The 18,807-nt window shown below is 48.1% G+C and overlaps 1 protein-coding gene across 2 annotated transcripts in view; it reads left to right on the top strand.

The window, feature by feature from the left end:
- The window catches only part of TBXAS1 (thromboxane A synthase 1), a 157,525-nt gene extending 139,421 nt beyond the window's left edge, over window positions 1-18,104 (top strand). For both annotated transcript variants that reach the window (XM_077781054.1, XM_077781055.1), the window contains 4 exons: window positions 9,877-9,968; window positions 13,884-14,021; window positions 15,568-15,730; window positions 17,912-18,104. In XM_077781054.1, the coding sequence (XP_077637180.1) occupies window positions 9,877-9,968; window positions 13,884-14,021; window positions 15,568-15,730; window positions 17,912-17,986 (468 nt within the window). In that variant the 3' untranslated portion in view covers window positions 17,987-18,104. The remainder of the gene's footprint in view (window positions 1-9,876; window positions 9,969-13,883; window positions 14,022-15,567; window positions 15,731-17,911) is intronic.
- Window positions 18,105-18,807: the final 703 nt, after the last annotated feature.

The raw sequence follows: 18,807 nt of genomic DNA, 5'->3' as shown, positions 1-18,807 counted from the left end.
TTTATGTCTGATAATTGGGACAGTTTTTAAAAACCAGGTGATTAGATGTGTCTCATTTGTCCCTACCTCCCCTTTTCCTACATGCCCACGAGAGGGATAAATAACTCCACTCCCCCAAATAATACACTATTTTTTTTCTCTCAATCCTTACCTGGAATAGAGGTGGTGGTTGGGTTTCAGTGTGTTGGAGGGGCAGGCAGAGGGAAGAGGGTGGAACCCACAGAGAGATTAAATACAAGGAACTGGCATGTATGTCAATAAGCTGCTTTTCAACTGACTCACTGTTAAAATTTTAGGTACAACCAATTTGTAAACTGTCCAATATCTACTAACACTGAACATACACATCCCTTACGATCCAGCAAATCCACGACCCAACAGAAACGTGTACATATGTCCACCAAAAAAAAAAAAACATACACAAGGGGTGCCTGGGTGGCTCAGTCGGTTAAGCATCCAATTGTTGATTTCGGCTCAGGTTATGATCTCATGGTTTGTGGGTTTGAGTCCCACAATGGGCTCTGTACTGACAGCATGGTGCCTGATTGGGACTCTTTCTCCCTCCCTCCCTCACTGCCCCTCCCCTGCTTGCACGTTATCTTTCTCTCTCTCAAACTAAATAAATAAACTTATATATATATAAAAATGTTCAGCTTTATTCACAATGGCCCCAAACTGGGGATGACTCAAACATCCACCCACAGTTGAAAGGATGAGTTGAGGGTGGAGCACCACACAACCACACGAGCGGACACACTTCAGCTCCACACCACACTGTGGGTGGGTCTCCAAGACCCAGGCCCGCACATGGGCAGGCACAGGCGAAAGCACACATATGGTACGTTCTCTTTATACACAGATTTTTAACAGGCAAAAGTAATCTCTCATGTTACAAGTCAGGAGGGTGGTTGCCCCTGAGGGGGCTGTGACTGGACAGAGCCACGGGGGTGCTTCAGAATGCTGGCAATATCCGGGGGCTTGATAGGGACATGGTTACATGGGTGTGCTCGCTTTGTGAAAATTCACTGAGCTCCGGATGTCAGGTTGTGCCATATTTTTTTCTGTATGCATGTGATTCATCCATAAACTGGACAAAAGGAAAGGAAGACGGGGAAAATGGGAGATGGGCATCGAAAAGGGCATTTGTTGGGATGAGCGCTGGGTGTTGTATGTAAGCGATGGATCAATCTACTCCTGAAGCAAAGACTACACTATATACACTTTATGTTAGCTAACTCGACAATGTATTATTAATAAATAAATAAATATTTTAAAAATATTTTAATTAAAAAAAGGAAAGGAAGAGAAGGAGGGAGGGAGGGAAAGGGGGAAGGAAGGGTGGAAGGAGGGGAGGGGAAGAGAGGTCTACACAGTAAAGCATGATGGACAAGTCTTGGAATTTGAAGATCTGGACTTAGTTCTGACTCTGCCATTTACTAGCTATGAGACCTTGGCTTAGCCACTAACCTCTCTAATCTTTGTTTCTTTTTTTTTTTTCATCTATAAAATAGGCAGCAAAATTGCCCTACCTACCTCACTGTGCAGTTGTGAGGACTGCATGATAAAACAGATGTAAAAATCCTACTGTGTCCAGTAAAATACTGCGGGGGGAGGGGGGCAGAGTGCTATTATTACCTTAGATCTCTGAAGACAGGAATTCTTATGGAAGGTCAGGGATATTGATAAGGCTCAACCCAGGGCCATTGGTGGTAAGGGCTGGCACTGTGGGGTGTGTGTGTGTGTGTGTGTGTGTGTGTGTGTGTGTGTGTGCAAGCACGCATATGTGTATGAGTGCATACACAGGCACATTTATGTTCTTCCATTACAATCCCCTCACCTAATCCCTTAATGGCCTGGCCTCAGAGTACAGGAGCACCTGGAATAATTCAGGGGTTTATGTGAGATGGGTTCTGTCTCCTTCCTTTTAAAGTGGATATAAACAGATACTATACACACTCTCCTAATTACTTTTTCTAAGGCATGGGTGCATGTCGGCCTCTAAATCTGCCAAATTCTTTAAGTTAGCACGTAGGACTTGCTAGGCATTGGCTAGGCAAAGCAGCGATGTTGGCAGAAAGATCCACCACCCACCTCACAGCCCACCCTGCCCCTCCATCCCCACTGCTTCTTGCCCCAAGCCTGGAACAGCTCCCACGGGCCCATCTCTGCAATCTCAAAGTCAGGAAGTCAGAGGCTCTCTGTTTAGATAACTGGTCAGTAAGGAGCCCAGGCCCCTGCTCAGGCCTCACCTACAGGACCCAGTGCTCATCTTGGGGACCAGGCTCAGGAGGAGGGGGCTTTCTTTCTGGGCTGGTGGTCAAAAGGGCAAAGCGAAGGTTGCTATATTTTCCACAGTTTGGTTTTATATTATTATCATATGTTCCCCAGGGAATGAGAGCAAACGGAAATCTTAATTCTTCATACAGCTGTACAGCCCCTACCTGTCCCCATGCTAGTGTGTCCAGTCTTAAGGGACTTCAAGCTCCTTGCTTCTAGACGGCAAAGTCTGGCAGAATTTAGCCACTTTATATAACAACATCACATCTGGTGACATATGAGTGAGCGCTCACTAGTACTATTTGATGCTGCCCTTGTTACTGCTCGGGAAGGACAAAGCCGAAGCCTCCTCCACTTCTATTTCCTTTCGCAAAATAAGAACACATTAATTTTTCTATGCGGTCCCTGGGTCTCCAGGAAAAATCCTTTTGAAAGTAGTGACATTTTTTACTTGCTTTTTCTCATTTATTCTCCACATTCTATCTGCACACACCCAGCGTGTGGTGTAAGTGTAGGTATGAGTGACTTGGGGACTGGGTGGGTGCACGTTCACATGTGTGTGCATGTGTCTGTGTGTCTAGCTCTCAGAGAAAATGGCTCACAAAACTCTGAATGTAGCAAGGCGACCTTAATAGATGAGGGCAATCCTATTNTAGTCATCAGGTTTATCCCTTGCATTTACATATTTATTTACAGATCTAAGATCTAAGATAAAAAGACTAAGAGAAAAAGAACCATGGAGGTAAAATTAGAAGTAACTGCCCACTGAAAATCAACATACAGACGAAAAAATCTGGACAATCAAGGAACTCTGGATTGAGAATGTAAAGCACAAGGCAACGATTCAGTTTATTTTTTTAACTTCTATTTTCCCCAATACTTAGTAATATTTACTATTTAATCAATATTCCCCCAAATCAAATATTAATAATTATTTAACATTTCTTTTCAAACTTCTAAGGGCACAGTTGCTTATTTTATGAAATAAGTCCTCACTGAAATAAGTTCTATGGGGTTTAAAAATCGCTTTCTTCCTTAACACATCCTTATAGAGTCATTTAATACATGCAACAGACAGCCTCGTGATGAAATGAGCTCTTTGCCTCTAGATACGCTCAACAGAATTACCTGTTCCTCTGGTACATTACCAAGGATAGGATGCAGAGATCTTTCACCTTCACAGTCTCCTTCGCCCTGCCCAGGGAGCTGAGCATGACCCCAACTTACAGACCAGGTGGCCTGATGATGTTGCCCTTGGCAACTGCCCCACGGCCACACCTGCTGGGTGATGGATCCAGGACAGGACGGAAACCCTGGCTGGACCTAGTGTCTACCCGGAGGCATGGCCAAGGTCGCGGAGGGAGGCTGCAGTAGCAGTCTCGCTGGGTGGGAGGCAGGACAGGTTGATTCTAATTCTGAGTAATATGGCCGGCGTAACAGAAATCAGGGGGAACCCTGGGGGATGGCTTTTTATCTTTATCTTTTGGAAACACAGATGCCTAAACTGCTTCCTGGCTCGAAATGAGAGGATATTCTGCTCAGACTCCCCTGAGCTCTCCTCAAATTCCAGGCCAACCAGGTCCTCCTCAGCCCTGAGCAGCACAGAGGGTCCGAGCACGCCAAGGGCGACAGCCAAGGGCTGGGCTGGGCCAGAAACCTCAGCTCCGAGCTCCCAGCCTCCTGCCTTCAAGGATGCTGCTGCTGTTGTAGACATGTGGGGTGAGCTGGCCAGCCTTTGCTTCCCAGGGAAAGCCTTCTCCAGACTAAGTTACCCTCTCTTTCCCTTTCTCACTTCAAGTGAATTCTATACCACACGCCCCCAAACATTTTTTTATTGGGTAGTTTTTTTCTCGATGCCAAAGACAAATACATAGCACTCTTAGAGGACAACTACCATTTCGGTTTCATTTCTTGACAGCGCTCCACCACGAACCACGCCCACACACTTCTGACTCAGCCCGAAAGGCTGCCCCACGTGGGAGGGCTTTCTGTCTCCTGCGCCTGGAAAACTGCCAAGTGTCCTACAGGATCTGGCTCCAAACCACACCTCTCCCACTTGGCCAGCCCAACAGAACCATTTTTATTCTGTAACGCATCTCAAAGGCTATGCCACAATGTTGTTATTTAAGTTTCTATTCAGTATTTTAACTTTTTTTGAAGGAAAACTTAATGCGAATTAGAAGAATATTTGAGGGGACCATTACTCATCACCCAGCCTCAACAAGAGGTCAGCTATGGTCACTTTGGTTTCATGTCTTTCCCCACCTTCCCCCAATTCCAGTTTTTTAGTTGTTTTTTTTTTAAATAAAAATCCCAGATGTCCTATCACATCATCTGTAAATATTTCATTCTACACCTCTAAAATAAAAGGACTCTTTTCTAAAACAGGACCACCATGCCATTATCACATTAAAAACAAGTGAACCAGCGAGCCTGGGAAGCTCAGTTCGCTGAGCATCCAACTTATGATTTCGGCTCAGGTCATGATCCCAGGGTCATGGGATGGAGCCCTATATTGGGCTCCATGCTGAGCTGAGCGTGAAGTCTGCTTAAGATTTTCTCTCTCTGTCCCTCCCCCGGTCTCTCAAATTAAATCAACAACAACAATAACAACAACTAAACCATAATTTCCTAAGTATCTCAAATATCCAGTTAGGGTTCAAGGTCCTGTGATGGACTCATGGATTTTTTTTTTTTTAGCCCACCCACTTCTCGCTGCCTTCTTCTCATCCATCATAAAGATTTTGGCTCAGGCTTCGTTTTCTCCTGTCAGCTTCCCCGATCCCAAGTGCCTGAGATGTGTGTTCTTCTTCTGTTCTTCCACAGAGCCTTGTGCTCACGACTCTGAAACCCTTGCCATTGCTTTGCATCCTGGGATGGACTGTAAGGTCCAAGGGAGTGGGAATGGTCAGTGTGTGCCTAGCACAGTGCCTGGCCAATAGTATGCACCAGCTCGGCATGTGTGCAATGAATAAGTGGATAAATGAGCTCTCAAACAGAACTGCGTTTCCCGTTCCTCCTAAGTCCATTCTACAGCACGTCCCACATCCAGTATAATGATTTGCTTAGAAGTCTGCTTCCTCAAAGAGCAGAGACTTGATCATTTCTGGATCCTCAGCACCTGACAGTAGGTGTGCATCAAGAGATTGCAGAATGCATAAGGACGTGGGTTTTCTATTCCAAGTTCTATCTGTGAGTTTGGCTTCTCGGGCTTTCCTCTCTGGGTCTCCTGTTTCTCATCTCTATGATAAAGAATTTAGATTCATAATTCCTAAGTCTTTGGGGGGTATAATTTGTGATTCTGAGTAGGGGACCAGCCTCACAGGGGAGTCCACATTTGCCATACACTTGCTGCCCTCTGCTGGAAGGATTGGTGTAGGACCCCTTTATTCCTGATTTTCCTGAAAGAACTATTGGGCAAAGGTCCAGATGGGCAGACTGGTCTGTCAGTGGGACAGGGACTTGAACTGCATTACCTCAGCTGGGTTTCATTAGAACGTGCAGATATGAGGCTCCCTACACCCCAACGGCCCACTCCTCCCATGGGAAGGATCACTGGGGTAGATTGCAGGACGAATGCAGTGAGTGGTCTCAGCCCCCAACACCACATTCCAACCACGGCACGAGGTGGGAAGAACTGGGGCCGAGGGCCCACTTCAAACCATCGAGTCCCTGGGGGACAGGGCCCAAGCATCCTTATAGAGTAAAAGCTGACCCACTGCTTCTAACGTTCCCCCACCTGAGAACCACCGGACCAAGATGATGTTTACATGTGTATCTTGAGCCAAAAGCTTAGAAACACAGTAAAAAGCTCATCCAGAGAAAGAATAAATAAGGACTTTGACTTTATTACATTATATTACATTACATTACATCCCTTAGCCTATGTTTAAAAGTTTTCTTTCTTTGACAAATGCTGACAGCTTCTAAACCACACATTTTGTTTGGTGAACCAATACCATTTACCGTTAGGGATGGCTTCCAGATCTGGTTTCTTTTTCTTTTTGTGATATAGTTCTGTATTCTGGTGCATGGTACCACCGTTTATTGGGGGGGGGGGATGTTTTGTTTGTCTGTTTTGGTTTTTTGTTTGTTTTTTACATTTTATGCATGTGTTGATAAGTCTACTTTGGTTGCAGATAACAGAATTCATCTGTTGCTAACTTACACCATAAATGACAAAATGCCGTAAGGGTACTGATTCACCACCCACTGGGCTACTTACTAGTCAAGAGGGACAGAAACTGAAACTCTAAGGGACACCAGGAAATGGTCTCTCCCTGTGTCATTTTCCTCTACTTCCCTCTGCACATTTAATTCATTTCTTCTTTCTCACAGGCAACTGGAATTTTCTGCTTATTCATCCACAAGGGAGAAAATGGTCACCAGCATATCATGACTCACCTGTGCTCAGCCTCCACCCACTGGAGAAAAATTCCCTTTTCTCTGCACTAGATCCAAATTTCCAGAGTGGGACCCTTGGGTCCGAGGCCCATCCTTGGGCCAATCAACCATGGCCTGCAGGCCACACTTAATTCTTTTATACAAAATGAAAATATGGGGCTCCTCATTCAAAACACAGGGCAAAGTGCCATTAAATACAAAGGTTCTCCCTCTTTTCTTCTTCTCCAGCCTGAATCTTTCTTGAAAATCTTTCTTTATGTTTTTTATTTATTTTTGAGAGATAGAGAGAGACCGAGCGAGCAGGGGAGGGTCAGAGAGAGAGGGAGACACAGAATCTGAAGCAGGCTCCAGGCTCTGAGCTGGCTGTCAGCACAGAGCCTGATGCGGGACTCGAACCCACGAACTGTGAGAACATGACCGGAGCCGAAGTCAGACGCTTAACCGACTGAGCCACCCAGGTGCCCCAATGCAATGCCAGTTTTAAATCTAAATTATCAAAGAGCATTTAACTCATGTGCAGAATCGCTGAAATTACACAATTTGTATTTTGTGACTCACAGGCCAGAAGAAACCAGCACAAATCAAACTACTAAAGATTAGGAGGAAGAAGAGGGGTTCTTCTTCTTCCTCAGGCATGGGGCCACCATATAGGCTGAGGACTCAGGCCCTCATGCATGTTTAGGGGTCCTGCCCCATCCTGCTAGCCACTAGACCCGTGCACGTGACCCAACTGGGGATGGGGTTTAGGGACCTTGAGCCAGGCATCACATCTTCCCACAGGCTCACCCCCAATGCCACAGTAGACTGTGACTCTTCAAAGATCCTTAAAACCTCTGTGCCAGGACACATTTGGTACCTGGGCCAAAGGTGGGCAGAGGCTGGCTCCATCCAATACTCAGCCTCTGGCCAGTCCTGGGACACACTGTGATGCTGCCAGCTCAGGGCAGGGACAGTTGCTTCTAGGCCAGATGCTTCAGGATACATGCACCCCATCCTCACACTCTCTGTGCCTAAGCCCAGGCCCTGGACTGGAGAGGAGGGCAACCATGGTCACAAGGCAAAGCAGTCAGAGGGAGGCTGGGCTGGGCCCCCAGCACCAGGGGTAGGAGAGCAGGCAGCTGAGAATGGGTCCTGGGGAGGCGGCCAGAGGCAGGACCATGCATGAGTGAGGCTACAAGCCGTGGTGCATCCTCCACTGTCCCATCAGACTCTACTTCCAAAATACCAATTCAAAAGGGTTAAGAATCACAGACAGCAACCAAAGAGCATTAAGCTCCGAGCACAGGGCCTTCTCATGGGCCACATGCTCACTGAGTAGGCCCCGGTGGCCTGTGTGGAGGTGGAAATGTAGGGTCTGGTGGTAACCATCTGAAGGAACAGTTCCCAGAAATGAGGATGAGAGCGAGTTGGGANACACTTGTGGGGATGAGCACTGAGTGTTATGTGGAAACTAATTTGACAATAAACTATTAAAAATAAAAAATAAAAAAAATAAAAAAAAAAGAATAATCATAAAAAAAAAGTGGAAATGGAAACTCCTCCTTTGCCCTCCAAATTCATAAACCTTAAACTACACATATTCTGTAACTTCACTTTTTTACTCCACAGTATGTTACAGACATCATCGAATGGCTGCATTATATTGAACGGCTGTACAGTGATAGATTAGCTAAAATACTACGGACTCCAAGACCCCATGTGTCCTGGCCCTGACCCCATCTGCTGCCACCTCCCCTCTGTCCCCCTGAGTCCCCATTCTGCTCCAGCCAGCTGGCCTGGTGTTGTCTTCCTCAAGCAAACCAAGCACATTCCACACAGGGGCTGCCTACCTGCTCTTGCCAGTGGAGCCCCTCCCTCACTGGATGGCTTACTGGCCCCACCTCACAGTTTCTGGTCTGGTCTGTGGGCAGGCCCAGGGATCTGCATTTCTAGGGTGAGCCTGATGTGGCCAATCCAGGGAGCTCTCTCTCTCTCTCTCTGAGAAGTGCTGGTTCAGTGCATGGCTGCAGGGCAGCCATGGGGCCAGCTGTAAGCCTGGGAATGGCTCCCGGAGGGTGGAGCAAGGCCACTCAGGGCCCATCCCTGGAAAGCTAGGGGCTGCAGCATGGCCTTGCCCCACCCCCACCCCCTGATGCCCTCTACTGCTCTGGGTGGGGAGGATAGGAAAAAGCAAACCTCCAAGTTGAGGATTGCTCTTGCATCAGCACTACCTGGCTGAAAGAAATGAGGCTGTCACCCACCAAGCAGGTACCCGCCCTGGCTCTGTAGGGAGTGGGGTGAGAGGGAGGACTGGGGAAATCCAGCAGAGCAGCACATAAGCCTCCACGAGCCCATCCGAACCCCCAACCCACATCCTGTTCTCCAGCTCACATCTCCTGTGTCCCTCCTCCGCAGGCCTGGGGTGAGGGTGACAGTGCCACTCCAGTGGGCGTTGTCCAAGGGGCACCAGTGTCCCTCCAACACAGGGTGCTGGGTCATGCTTCTCCACCCTTCACTCTCTAGTATCTAATCAGTTTTTCCCAACCTTTCTGAAGCTGGTCAGTGAAGAACAGAATCTCCTCGTTTTCATTTGTGTTTTTCATCAGGGCAACTTGTATTTCTTCTTCTGTGTTTTGCCTGTTCATATCCTTTGTCCACTTTCCTAATGAGCTTCTTTTCTTACTGATTTATAATAGCTCTTTAGTTTCTATTACTATTACTGGAAACTTTTTTTTTTGCGACTTCATTGCGCATCTTTCAACTTTATGATGTACTAGTTGCTATCTATGTGGCCGCCTCTCCGAGCCTCAGTTTCCTCCTCTAAGGGATGGGACAATAGCTGTCTCACAGGTTTGCAGGGAGGAGGAAGTCAGGTCATGTCCATACAACATGCGGCCACCACCTCATCCTCCCTCAATAAATGCTTGCAGCTGAAGCTGCTGTCATTGGGTTGGAACCAAACGTCTCTGGGTGACACTCAGAGATCCCCAGGTGCCAGGCGGGTCCCCAGTAACACACAGCACCATGGAACAAGTACAGTGGGACATGCGCAGCACTAACCCAAAGCAGGGTGGCTTGAATGGACTTTGCACTTTGTGGCGTCTCCACTTTTGAGTCTGCTGAGTTGGAGCGGGACTCTAAAGCTAATGGAGAAGCCAGAATGCTGTATGACTCGGTGTAACTCAACTTTCTTTCTTTGTCACGACCCCTCCACAGCCGGCTCCTGACTACTGCAGCCTCCAGGAACACCTGCCCTACCTGGACATGGTGATTGCAGAGACCTTGAGGCTTTACCCGCCAGCTTTCAGGTAAACCCGTGTCCTCCCCCACCCCCCAACACACTCCCAAAGCCCCTCTGGCATCACTGTGTAGGGTCCTCACTGGTCCTCAGACTATTACCACCTGATATCAGGAATGCTGGAGGCAAATTCCTGGAGGGCAACGAGTCTTGTGTTTCTTGGTGTCCCCTGGGGCACAATGCCGTCCATACAGTAACCACAGGGCAGTAAATATCTGGCTCATTTTCCTCTATGTTAAGTACCTTCTCAAAGCATCACTGGGCTTTTAACATGACCTTCCTGCCCAATCCAAGCCAATCACTTTGGCCTCCTAGCCTGGAATGGCTTTTGCTAGTCATTCATTTGGCAACTATTTATTGAGCCGAATGCTGTTGGAAGCACTGGGAAATGAGCCAGGTATAAAATAGATAAAACCCCTGCCCTTGGAGTTGACATTCCAGGGGGAAACTTCCAAGGCCTGGGAGGCATCTCCTCACTCTCCAACGACCTACACAAATTCCAACCCAAGACTCACCACTGCAGGCCATTTGTCTCTGCTCCCCCAGCAGGTTCAGAGTGACTGTACTTCATATTATATTCCTGGACACTTTTCAACCTCTCTGCAGTATTTCGCCCAAGTATATCCACTCACACCAACCTGTAAGTGCCTTGAGAGCAGGAATCTGGTCTTCGCTTCTTTCGAACTCCCCCTAAGCAAGGCATTCCAGGGAGCACAGGGTCTTAACTTGGGTCCCCAGACCCTTAGGGGAGAGAAACAGTAGCCAGATTCCAGGTTCTAGAAACAGAAGCAACACAAGGCATTTAACCGTGTATACTGTAAGTTCCACCCTGCCATGTCTATGAATGAATATACCACATAATCCATTTGGAGGTAGTTTTTGCCATGTTAACAGAGAAAATGTGGATGATTTGAAGGTATCTCAAAATTATATTCCAAACCAAAAACATCACAGAGTGTGACTGTAGATACCATGCAGTGTTCAGACCCAGAGAAAATATAGAGAATCCCACAGAAGGGAGTGAAATCACATGGTCCTCAGGCACACAGGCTTTCCACCTCCTGGTCCAGGAGCAGCCAGTAACTCTGGGCTTGCCTTGCTATTCTCCTGATGCCAGCATTGAAACTCATTCTATGGGCCTTCCCTGATATCCTTGGGAGCCGCAAAGCAAACTGTCCCCAATCTTTGTTTTTTAATGATTTATATCCAGCTTCCTTCCAAGGGAACTGTGGGCAGCTGGTATCCACATTAGAATGGAGTTCAAATTAAGACATTCAGTGATAAAACAAAGACTGTCTAGAGGAAAGAAGCCTTTACAGGACCCTAGAGATGGCTGATAACTGGAGTTAGGTCCCCACTCAATTGCTGAGGCTCCTGGCAGAAAGAGAAAGCAGCTGAGTTGAACAGTTGTGTTCTCCAGTGGGAGGAAAAGTCTATCAACGGATCCAAAACACGTCATTTCCTGGATCTGAACCCAATCAAGAACTCATCACATAAGACCCCGTAGAAATAATGTGTTGAGTGACAAAGTGAACAGACTCTTCAACACCAAAATGCTCTGATCAATTCTCCATCCGAGCGGCCCTTTATAAACAGCACCGTGTAAAAGGAAGCCAGTGAAGGCACTGCCATGGAGAACCAGCAGCTGGTGATCTCACTCGAAGGCAGGACAGAAACTAGAGAATTGGGGCAGATTTGCCGATTCCCTCAAAAAGTCACATATAGGGCCAGTGCTCCATAATCACAGAACAAATTTAGAAAGTCAAGACAGTTTCATATCCCTTCCTTTACTTTGCTGTGTGATCTGGAGTAAATTCTGTACTGCTCTGTGCTTCTGCTTCCTATGTGTTCAGTGGGCACATAATGTCTGCTCGGCCTGCCCCACAAGAGTGGTAAGAATCAGTGGGACAGGACATCTGAAAAGCCACACCACCCTAAGTGGTGAGGCACTTAAGGTGTGAGGTGAAGAGAAAGGACTGCCCTTCCCGTCAAATGGCCAGCTTGCAGCCTGCTCCAATCCTGGGCAAGCCGCGATCTCCTGGGCCTCACCTGCCTCCACACCTACTCTGCTGGAATTTTTAATCATATCAGCCCTGCTAACTTCTGTCATCAAACAGAAACGAGAGCAGCAAGCCATCATTATTCTCAGCCAGATAAGATGCCAATTTGCTTCAGCCCAAGCAACAGATTTGGTGAATACAGGGACATTGAGAATTTTATTTTATTTTATTTTATTTTATTTTATTTTATTTTATTTTATCTTATTTTATTATTTTAATCTCAGAAAAGCATCTTGGCTTTTCCCAAGCACTGACACACTGTTATCCCCCAAAATCTCAGAATGGCCCCTGTCAAAATATAACAACTCTTGTTGAAGTGTTATCAGTGTGAATCCAGGATTCTATGCAGTAGAATTCAGCAGATTTTTCTGGCCTTGTGTGTGGCCTGGCCTAGCCCAGCAGGAGGCCCAACCATACACAGAAGGGAAAGCCCTATTTCCTGGCTTAGGGGGTCTTGGATCCAGGTCCAAGATATTTCCAGTAAAGATGACAAAGAAGGGGATGTCAGGCTTGACCCCATTAGAGCTGAGGCTGCAGACATCAGAACCCTCCACCTTCTTACTCAGATTTGAGCCCTGGTGTTTTGCTACCAGCTCCAAGCACATATTAATTGCATTGGTAGCTTAAGATCTGAATGGAGATCCCCCAGTCCTGGCCTTTCTTCTTATATTAAAGGCCCCTAACAGAGTGGTAAATGCTGCAAGGAGCCACAGGTTGCTCTTAATTTCTCTTATAAGTGAGAAGAGTACATAATAATAATTAGGAGAATGACTGTATCTCCCCTAAGATATTGAGGAAAGTCCAGTCCTACAATTTGAAGTAAAAGCCAGCAGAGATTATTTTTAATTTTAAAGTAATTATCTATATTACAAAAATAATATGCTTATACTTAAAAAAATAAAAATAAAACCCCCAAAACCAAAATACCTAAACAATACAGAAGGATCCAAAGAGAAAGTTGGCACTTCTGGTCCCCTGCCATCCTCACCCCAGCCTCATCCCTTAGAAGAAATTATAGTCAAAATTCAGGTATTCTTCCAGAAACGTGATGTTCATATGCAAAAATCTATAGTCCAGCCCTGAAAAATACGATATATGGTGCCTGGGTGGCTCAGTCATTAAGCATCTGACTTCGGTTCAGGTCACGATCTCACAGTTTGTGAGTTCGAGTCCCGCATGGGGCGAGCCTGCTTCTCTCTCCCTCTCTCTCTGTCCCTCGCTCACTTGCGCCCCCTCTCTCCCTCTAAAAAAAGAGATACATATATGTATTATATAAATATGTATATACATATGTACAAATAAATGGGACCGTGCCGTGGCCACTTGGTACGGTAAACAAGCTGCCCGGAAGTTTTCCCCTCTAGCAGCAGTTATCCATAGTGACACAGACAATGAACCAAGCTTCGATTTTCAAACCCAGATTTCCCTGAGGTAAAGCAAGCGGCTGGGCGAGGGCAATTTAAAGAGGCTTGACCATGAACAGAAGATGAGGGAAAGTGTGGCCAGGAGAGTACCCCTGCAAGCCCCTCCCCAGAATGAAGCCCTTCAAAGATACCTGTGCTCCCCTAACGAGGCCTAAGAGCAGCTCTCCAGGCATGATGGACGGATGCACGAGATGGATGAACGCACTCTCACTGAGGACCACCCTAGAGACTACAGGGTCCTGGGCAGTACAGGGTTAAGGTGGGGGGGAGGGGGGAACCATCCAGGTCACCCCTGAAAGATGGCTGGCCCTCTTGTTCCCCTCTCCCCCAGCCTCATTGCACACTTCACACGCTGACCCGGTTTGGCCCGGGGCGCCGCCTGCGAGCCCGGCTCACTGCGGCTGCGCATCAAGGCAGGGGGCTGACCTGCGTGTCCCGCAGGTTCACGCGAGAGGCGGTGCGAGACTGCGAGGTGCAGGGGCAGCGCATCCCAGCGGGCGCGGTGGTGGAGACGGCGGTGGGCGCCCTGCACCACGACCCTGAGTACTGGCCCAACCCGGAGGCCTTCGACCCTGAGAGGTGAGCTCAATCCCTTCAAATGGGCCCCGGAGGGACACGAGAGGAAGGCCCTTGGAGGCGGCCAGGGGGAAACACCAATTTAGTAAAGTCCCCAGTCAAAAGTCATGGGAATCGGGCATTTGCGAGGCATCATTTACAAAGGAAATACCTGTACCGTTTTTAAAAGCCCTCAACAGAATCCAGAGACTTAGCATTCCAGCAGCCCTGCATGCAAGTAACAAGGCAGTTTCAAATGATGTCCTGGGTTTCTTCAAGCCGAGAAACAGGACACAGGATCATATGTCAGGTGTGCATTGAAAGTAACACCTTTCCTTTTTTAAAAATGGGAGCTTGTTCCTAAATAAGAGTAATCAACTAAATTTCTCCCTGAATTCATGAGGTCCAGCTATGCTAATAACATGGTGACCTGGATCCCACTCCTGTCCTCTACATGGATTTGGTCCGTTGTCTAAATTTCATTTCTAGGATCCTAGATTTAAAATGAGCAGTTATCCACACCCTCCTCATCAGAATCAATCCATATCCCTTCCTTGTGTGATCTGGCCATGGGGAGGCCCCGGGCACGCTGTTTCTACCTTTAGCTTCCAACATTCTGTGGAAAGAAGCCCCAGCTCTACAACCCCCTCGCTGGGAAACTATAGGCACTGGCACCTAGATAGATAATATCCGAATGCATAGCAGGTCTAGGAAATACAGTAAACATCAAGCACTGTGGACTGTGGCTGTAAGGCTTACAGCATCACCTTTGAAAACAAAAAGTACATTAGTCCTAGGTTGAAAAGGGGCAGGGGGTCAAGGGCTCCTAGGCCCAGGGAAATGCATAGGTAGTGAGAAGTGAGCTGGCTATTACAAAATAGTGGCCGACACCTAGCTCTGCTGTCACAGGACACATGTGGCAAATGCCATTTGGTAGCAGATAGGAGAGGATTCCTTCAGAAGGGCCTCGTCTTAGGAAAGACCCCAGTGGTTCAGGCGTCACTGCTTGAACCAGAAGGGCAAGCGTCCGCAGGGGAGATAGCTGCCCGGCATGGCATCAACAGATAAACTCGCAGAAAGTGGCCTCCAGGGAGGGCTGGTTCCCCGGGAATCCTGCTGAGGAAGCTGGTGATGGCTGGTGCCCTCCGCTGGCGGATGGGGAATTTGGTGCCACAGGCCCAGGTGAGGGCTGTGCTTTCTAAAAACTTTTGTCCTCGTGGATCATGGTGAGCCTTCAGGCTCATTAACAGCACAACCAGTTCTTCAGGAGAGGGCGAGAGGGCACAGTGGGCCTTCCAGGTGAATCTTCTACATGAGCAGAGCAGTGCCTCTCAGGCTCTGCCGGACTCAGAAGAGGGCAGGACTGAAGCTCAGGATCTGCAGAGACAGAGGCGGCCACGTGAAAACAGGTTCTGGTGAGCGTAGTGGGGTTTAGGCCCACTTGATAGGAGCGTGGCCTCAGAGGAAGGGCTCCCTCGGCCACACCGAGTGGCTAAAGAGGTCCAGGGGGAGGGAGGGAGGCGGGTGTCCCCGGCTTACCTTGACCTGCCTTGACTGCACGGCCTCGCAGGTTCACGGCAGAGGCCCGGCGGTGCCGACGTCCCTTCACGTACCTGCCGTTTGGGGCTGGCCCCCGGAGCTGCCTCGGGGTGCGGCTGGGGCTGCTGGAGATCAAGCTGACGCTGCTCCACGTCCTGCGTGAGTTCCGGTTCAAGGCCTGCCCAGAGACGCAGGTGAGCTCGCTGCTCCGGGCGCAGGGGGTGCTCACCCCGGTTCTCGTAGCCTCAAGAGGACTTGATCACTCTAAGGGGGTTGGTAATAACACCTTCTCCCAGTTCTTATTGTGCGACGATAAAATGAGCCAGTGCAAGCGCCTGGGTAAGTGCCTGGCACGTCATCCGAGTCTGTTAGCTATTATTACGATTAATGTTCTCTGTATGGGGAAGCTGTAGCTCTTCCCTCTTCAGCAGTGAGAACCCAGTAAGCCCCTAGAGTACATTTCATTACTCCCATTCTTCAGATGAGGAGCTAAAATAAAGCTCAGGGAGGTTAAGTGACTTGCCTAAGGCCGCATACCTGGACCACAGGCTGTGAGGGCAGGAACTGGAAGTCTGACTGATTCATTGCTGCAGCCTCCAGCACCAGGTGCAGGGCAGGTGCTCTGGGCTCCGCTGAACAAATATTAATGAGCAAATGAATGACTAGCCAGAGAGTGAAGAAAGGGGCTTACACCAGATCGGACTCGCCCCCAAGCCTCCCTCCTTTCTCTACATGGAGCCGCCTCTCTGCCATGTTTGCTGGTGCCTACAAAACCTGAACGCTGTGCCCCTCCATGCCTGTTCAGAGCCCCTCTTGCATGGCTGGACAGGGGGTGTAAGGGAACAGATAAAGAGTACCCAGTGACGAATAACTTCTAGATTCAAAGAGTAGAATTCATTACCTCCGACAAACAGGCAGACTGGGTTCAAGGCTGGACAGAGAGGGGCAAACTTGGGAACACAGGGCCAAACCAGCAGAGACAAGAGCAGGCCCCAACCTGAAGTAGGTGTTCCATGTGTGCAGGACTTCCTTTTGGGGTTTGTCTCATTTACCCTTGATCTTGACAAACAGCACAGCAGCCAGACCGTTATCCCAAAACACTGCTTATGGCTGGCATTCCCCAGCTGAAGAACCAGCCGTGAGTCCCGAGCATACTGGTGCTAAGGAAAGCTTGTCTGAGCCCACTTTGTATTCCCTGCCCCATATTCCCACCCCAAGAGAGTTCTACCTGTTTCTCCCTATCTGGATTGCCATCTCTCCCACTCCTCTGTCCCCAGCCTAATCCCATCTTCCAAATCCCTGGCATATCCTGAAGTGGCCTGAGAAGTGCTGCCCACAAGGCTTCTCCCACTCCTAGCCCCACCCAAGGTGTGTTCCTCTAGGAAGCTCTCCCGGACTTTGCAAGTCCCGTGGTGTTTCCACTTTGTACAGACCTGTGTTAATACAGCAGCAGCTAGCCACATCTGGCTATTTAAATTTTAATAATCAGATTAAAAATTTAGCCCTTCATTTGCACTAACCATATTTCTGGTGCTCAGCAGTCACATGTGCTACTGGGGGGGTAGTGCAAGTTTAGTCCATCTTGTTTCTTGGTCATAGAACTCTCCCATCGGAGCTAAACCCCCAGACATCTGAAAAGCCCACCAAGGCCCCAACACTAAGGCCCAGTGAGGCTTCTTTCCTTTAAAGGGTTCACGTTAGCCACTGAACCATTATTTTACACAGGGCTTGTGGGGACACCTTGCTGCTTGAGTAATTCTTTGGCTTTTCTTCCAATTCCCCAGTCCACCATCAATCTGCCTTGTAAGCTAGACATAAGGAAAGCTTTCTGAATGGCCGTGAGGCTAGACCACAGCACTCATGAGAAGGGAATGGTATGAAGCCACTCTACCCAAGCCCCTTGGAAAGAGGGGGTGCTGCTGTGTTACTGGTAGGGCACCAGGGAGGGAGAATAGGAGAGGGGAGAGAGTTTGAGGCTTTGCTCTTCACTTTCCAGGCACGTGACCTTACACAAGTCACTTGGCCTCTCGGAACTTCCATTTCTTCATTTGCGAAGTGAGCCACCAGTACCTCTTACACAGGTTTCTTGGGAGGATAAATGGGGGACTGAGTGCCCTCCTCACCAGCAGTATTTTGGTAACATGGACAAGCACCATGTGCTGGTGGTTGAGCACCCATGTGCTGGTGGGGCCCCAGTGTCCAGTTGCCCTGAGTGGCAGCTTTGCTGGCTTCTCAAGGCCGTGATGGGAGGCTGTTTTGCTCCCTCAGCCTTGCTGTCACTCAAATTTCCATAACCCCGCTTCAGGCCTGGTTCCAAAAACCTTTCCCATAGATGTGGTTAGCTGTAACAAGTATCTTAATCCCCTCTATTTTAGGTACCACTGCAGCTAGAGTCCAAATCTGCCCTAGGCCCAAAGAATGGCGTCTACATCAAGATTGTCTCTCGCTGACAGTTTATGAGGACCCCCCCCCCAAATTCAAAGAAACCTTCATGTGGAAATTCAGATTTGGGAGAAAACATCACTGAAGTGATTCAAAGGGTGCCCGCCATGCAAGTATAAAAGAAGTCTTTACATAACTTTTCTTAAATGCTTAATAAATGTTTGTTGCACTCAGTTTTGACTTTGCTAATGGTGTAGGAACTGCTGACCCACCTCTTACTAAGGGATTGCTGATAAATAGGCAAAAATGTAGTTTTGTCAACATGGCTGGGAACTCGGGGGTTTGAAGGCAGTCTTAGCCTCAGGATGGAAGGAATCCACGGGGCAGAGGATACAGGGATGCTCTGGTGAGCTGCCAACAGCACCGGCTCATGGGCCTTTCCAGCTTCTGGTGCATCATGGTGTCTGACTTAACAAATGATATTTATCGGAAGTTCAGCTTCAGCAAGTGGCTCAAAAGCTTCTTCTGCTTTGATTCTCCTAGGTAGGCTAATACTAACTTTATAATGTTTTAATGCACAGAAGAGTGACAGAATTGCTAAAATGCACTAGGCAGCGTAATTTCTCTTCATTTTGATCAAAGAGTAAAATATTGAGGTGAATTTATTAAAACTGTCATGTTGCTGAGAAGTTAAAATTCAACAAAGAGCTTGCAAGGTGAATCCCACATCTGCCACCAGCAGCATGGGGTCATGACTGTTAGTCTTTCCACCCCCCTGTGCCTCAGTGTCATTATCTGTAAAACCGGGGAGCTGACCTAGATCAAAGTTCCTTCCTCTGTGTAACCGGTGAGCAGCAGGGAAGGGGCTAAATGCCCAAGTAACATTCTG

Source organism: Crocuta crocuta, unplaced genomic scaffold (genome assembly GCF_008692635.1).
Source record: "Crocuta crocuta isolate KB4526 unplaced genomic scaffold, BGI_CrCroc_1.0 scaffold228, whole genome shotgun sequence".
NCBI classification, from domain to species: Eukaryota; Metazoa; Chordata; class Mammalia; order Carnivora; family Hyaenidae; genus Crocuta; species Crocuta crocuta.
This window is presented reverse-complemented; position numbering and strand designations above follow the sequence as displayed.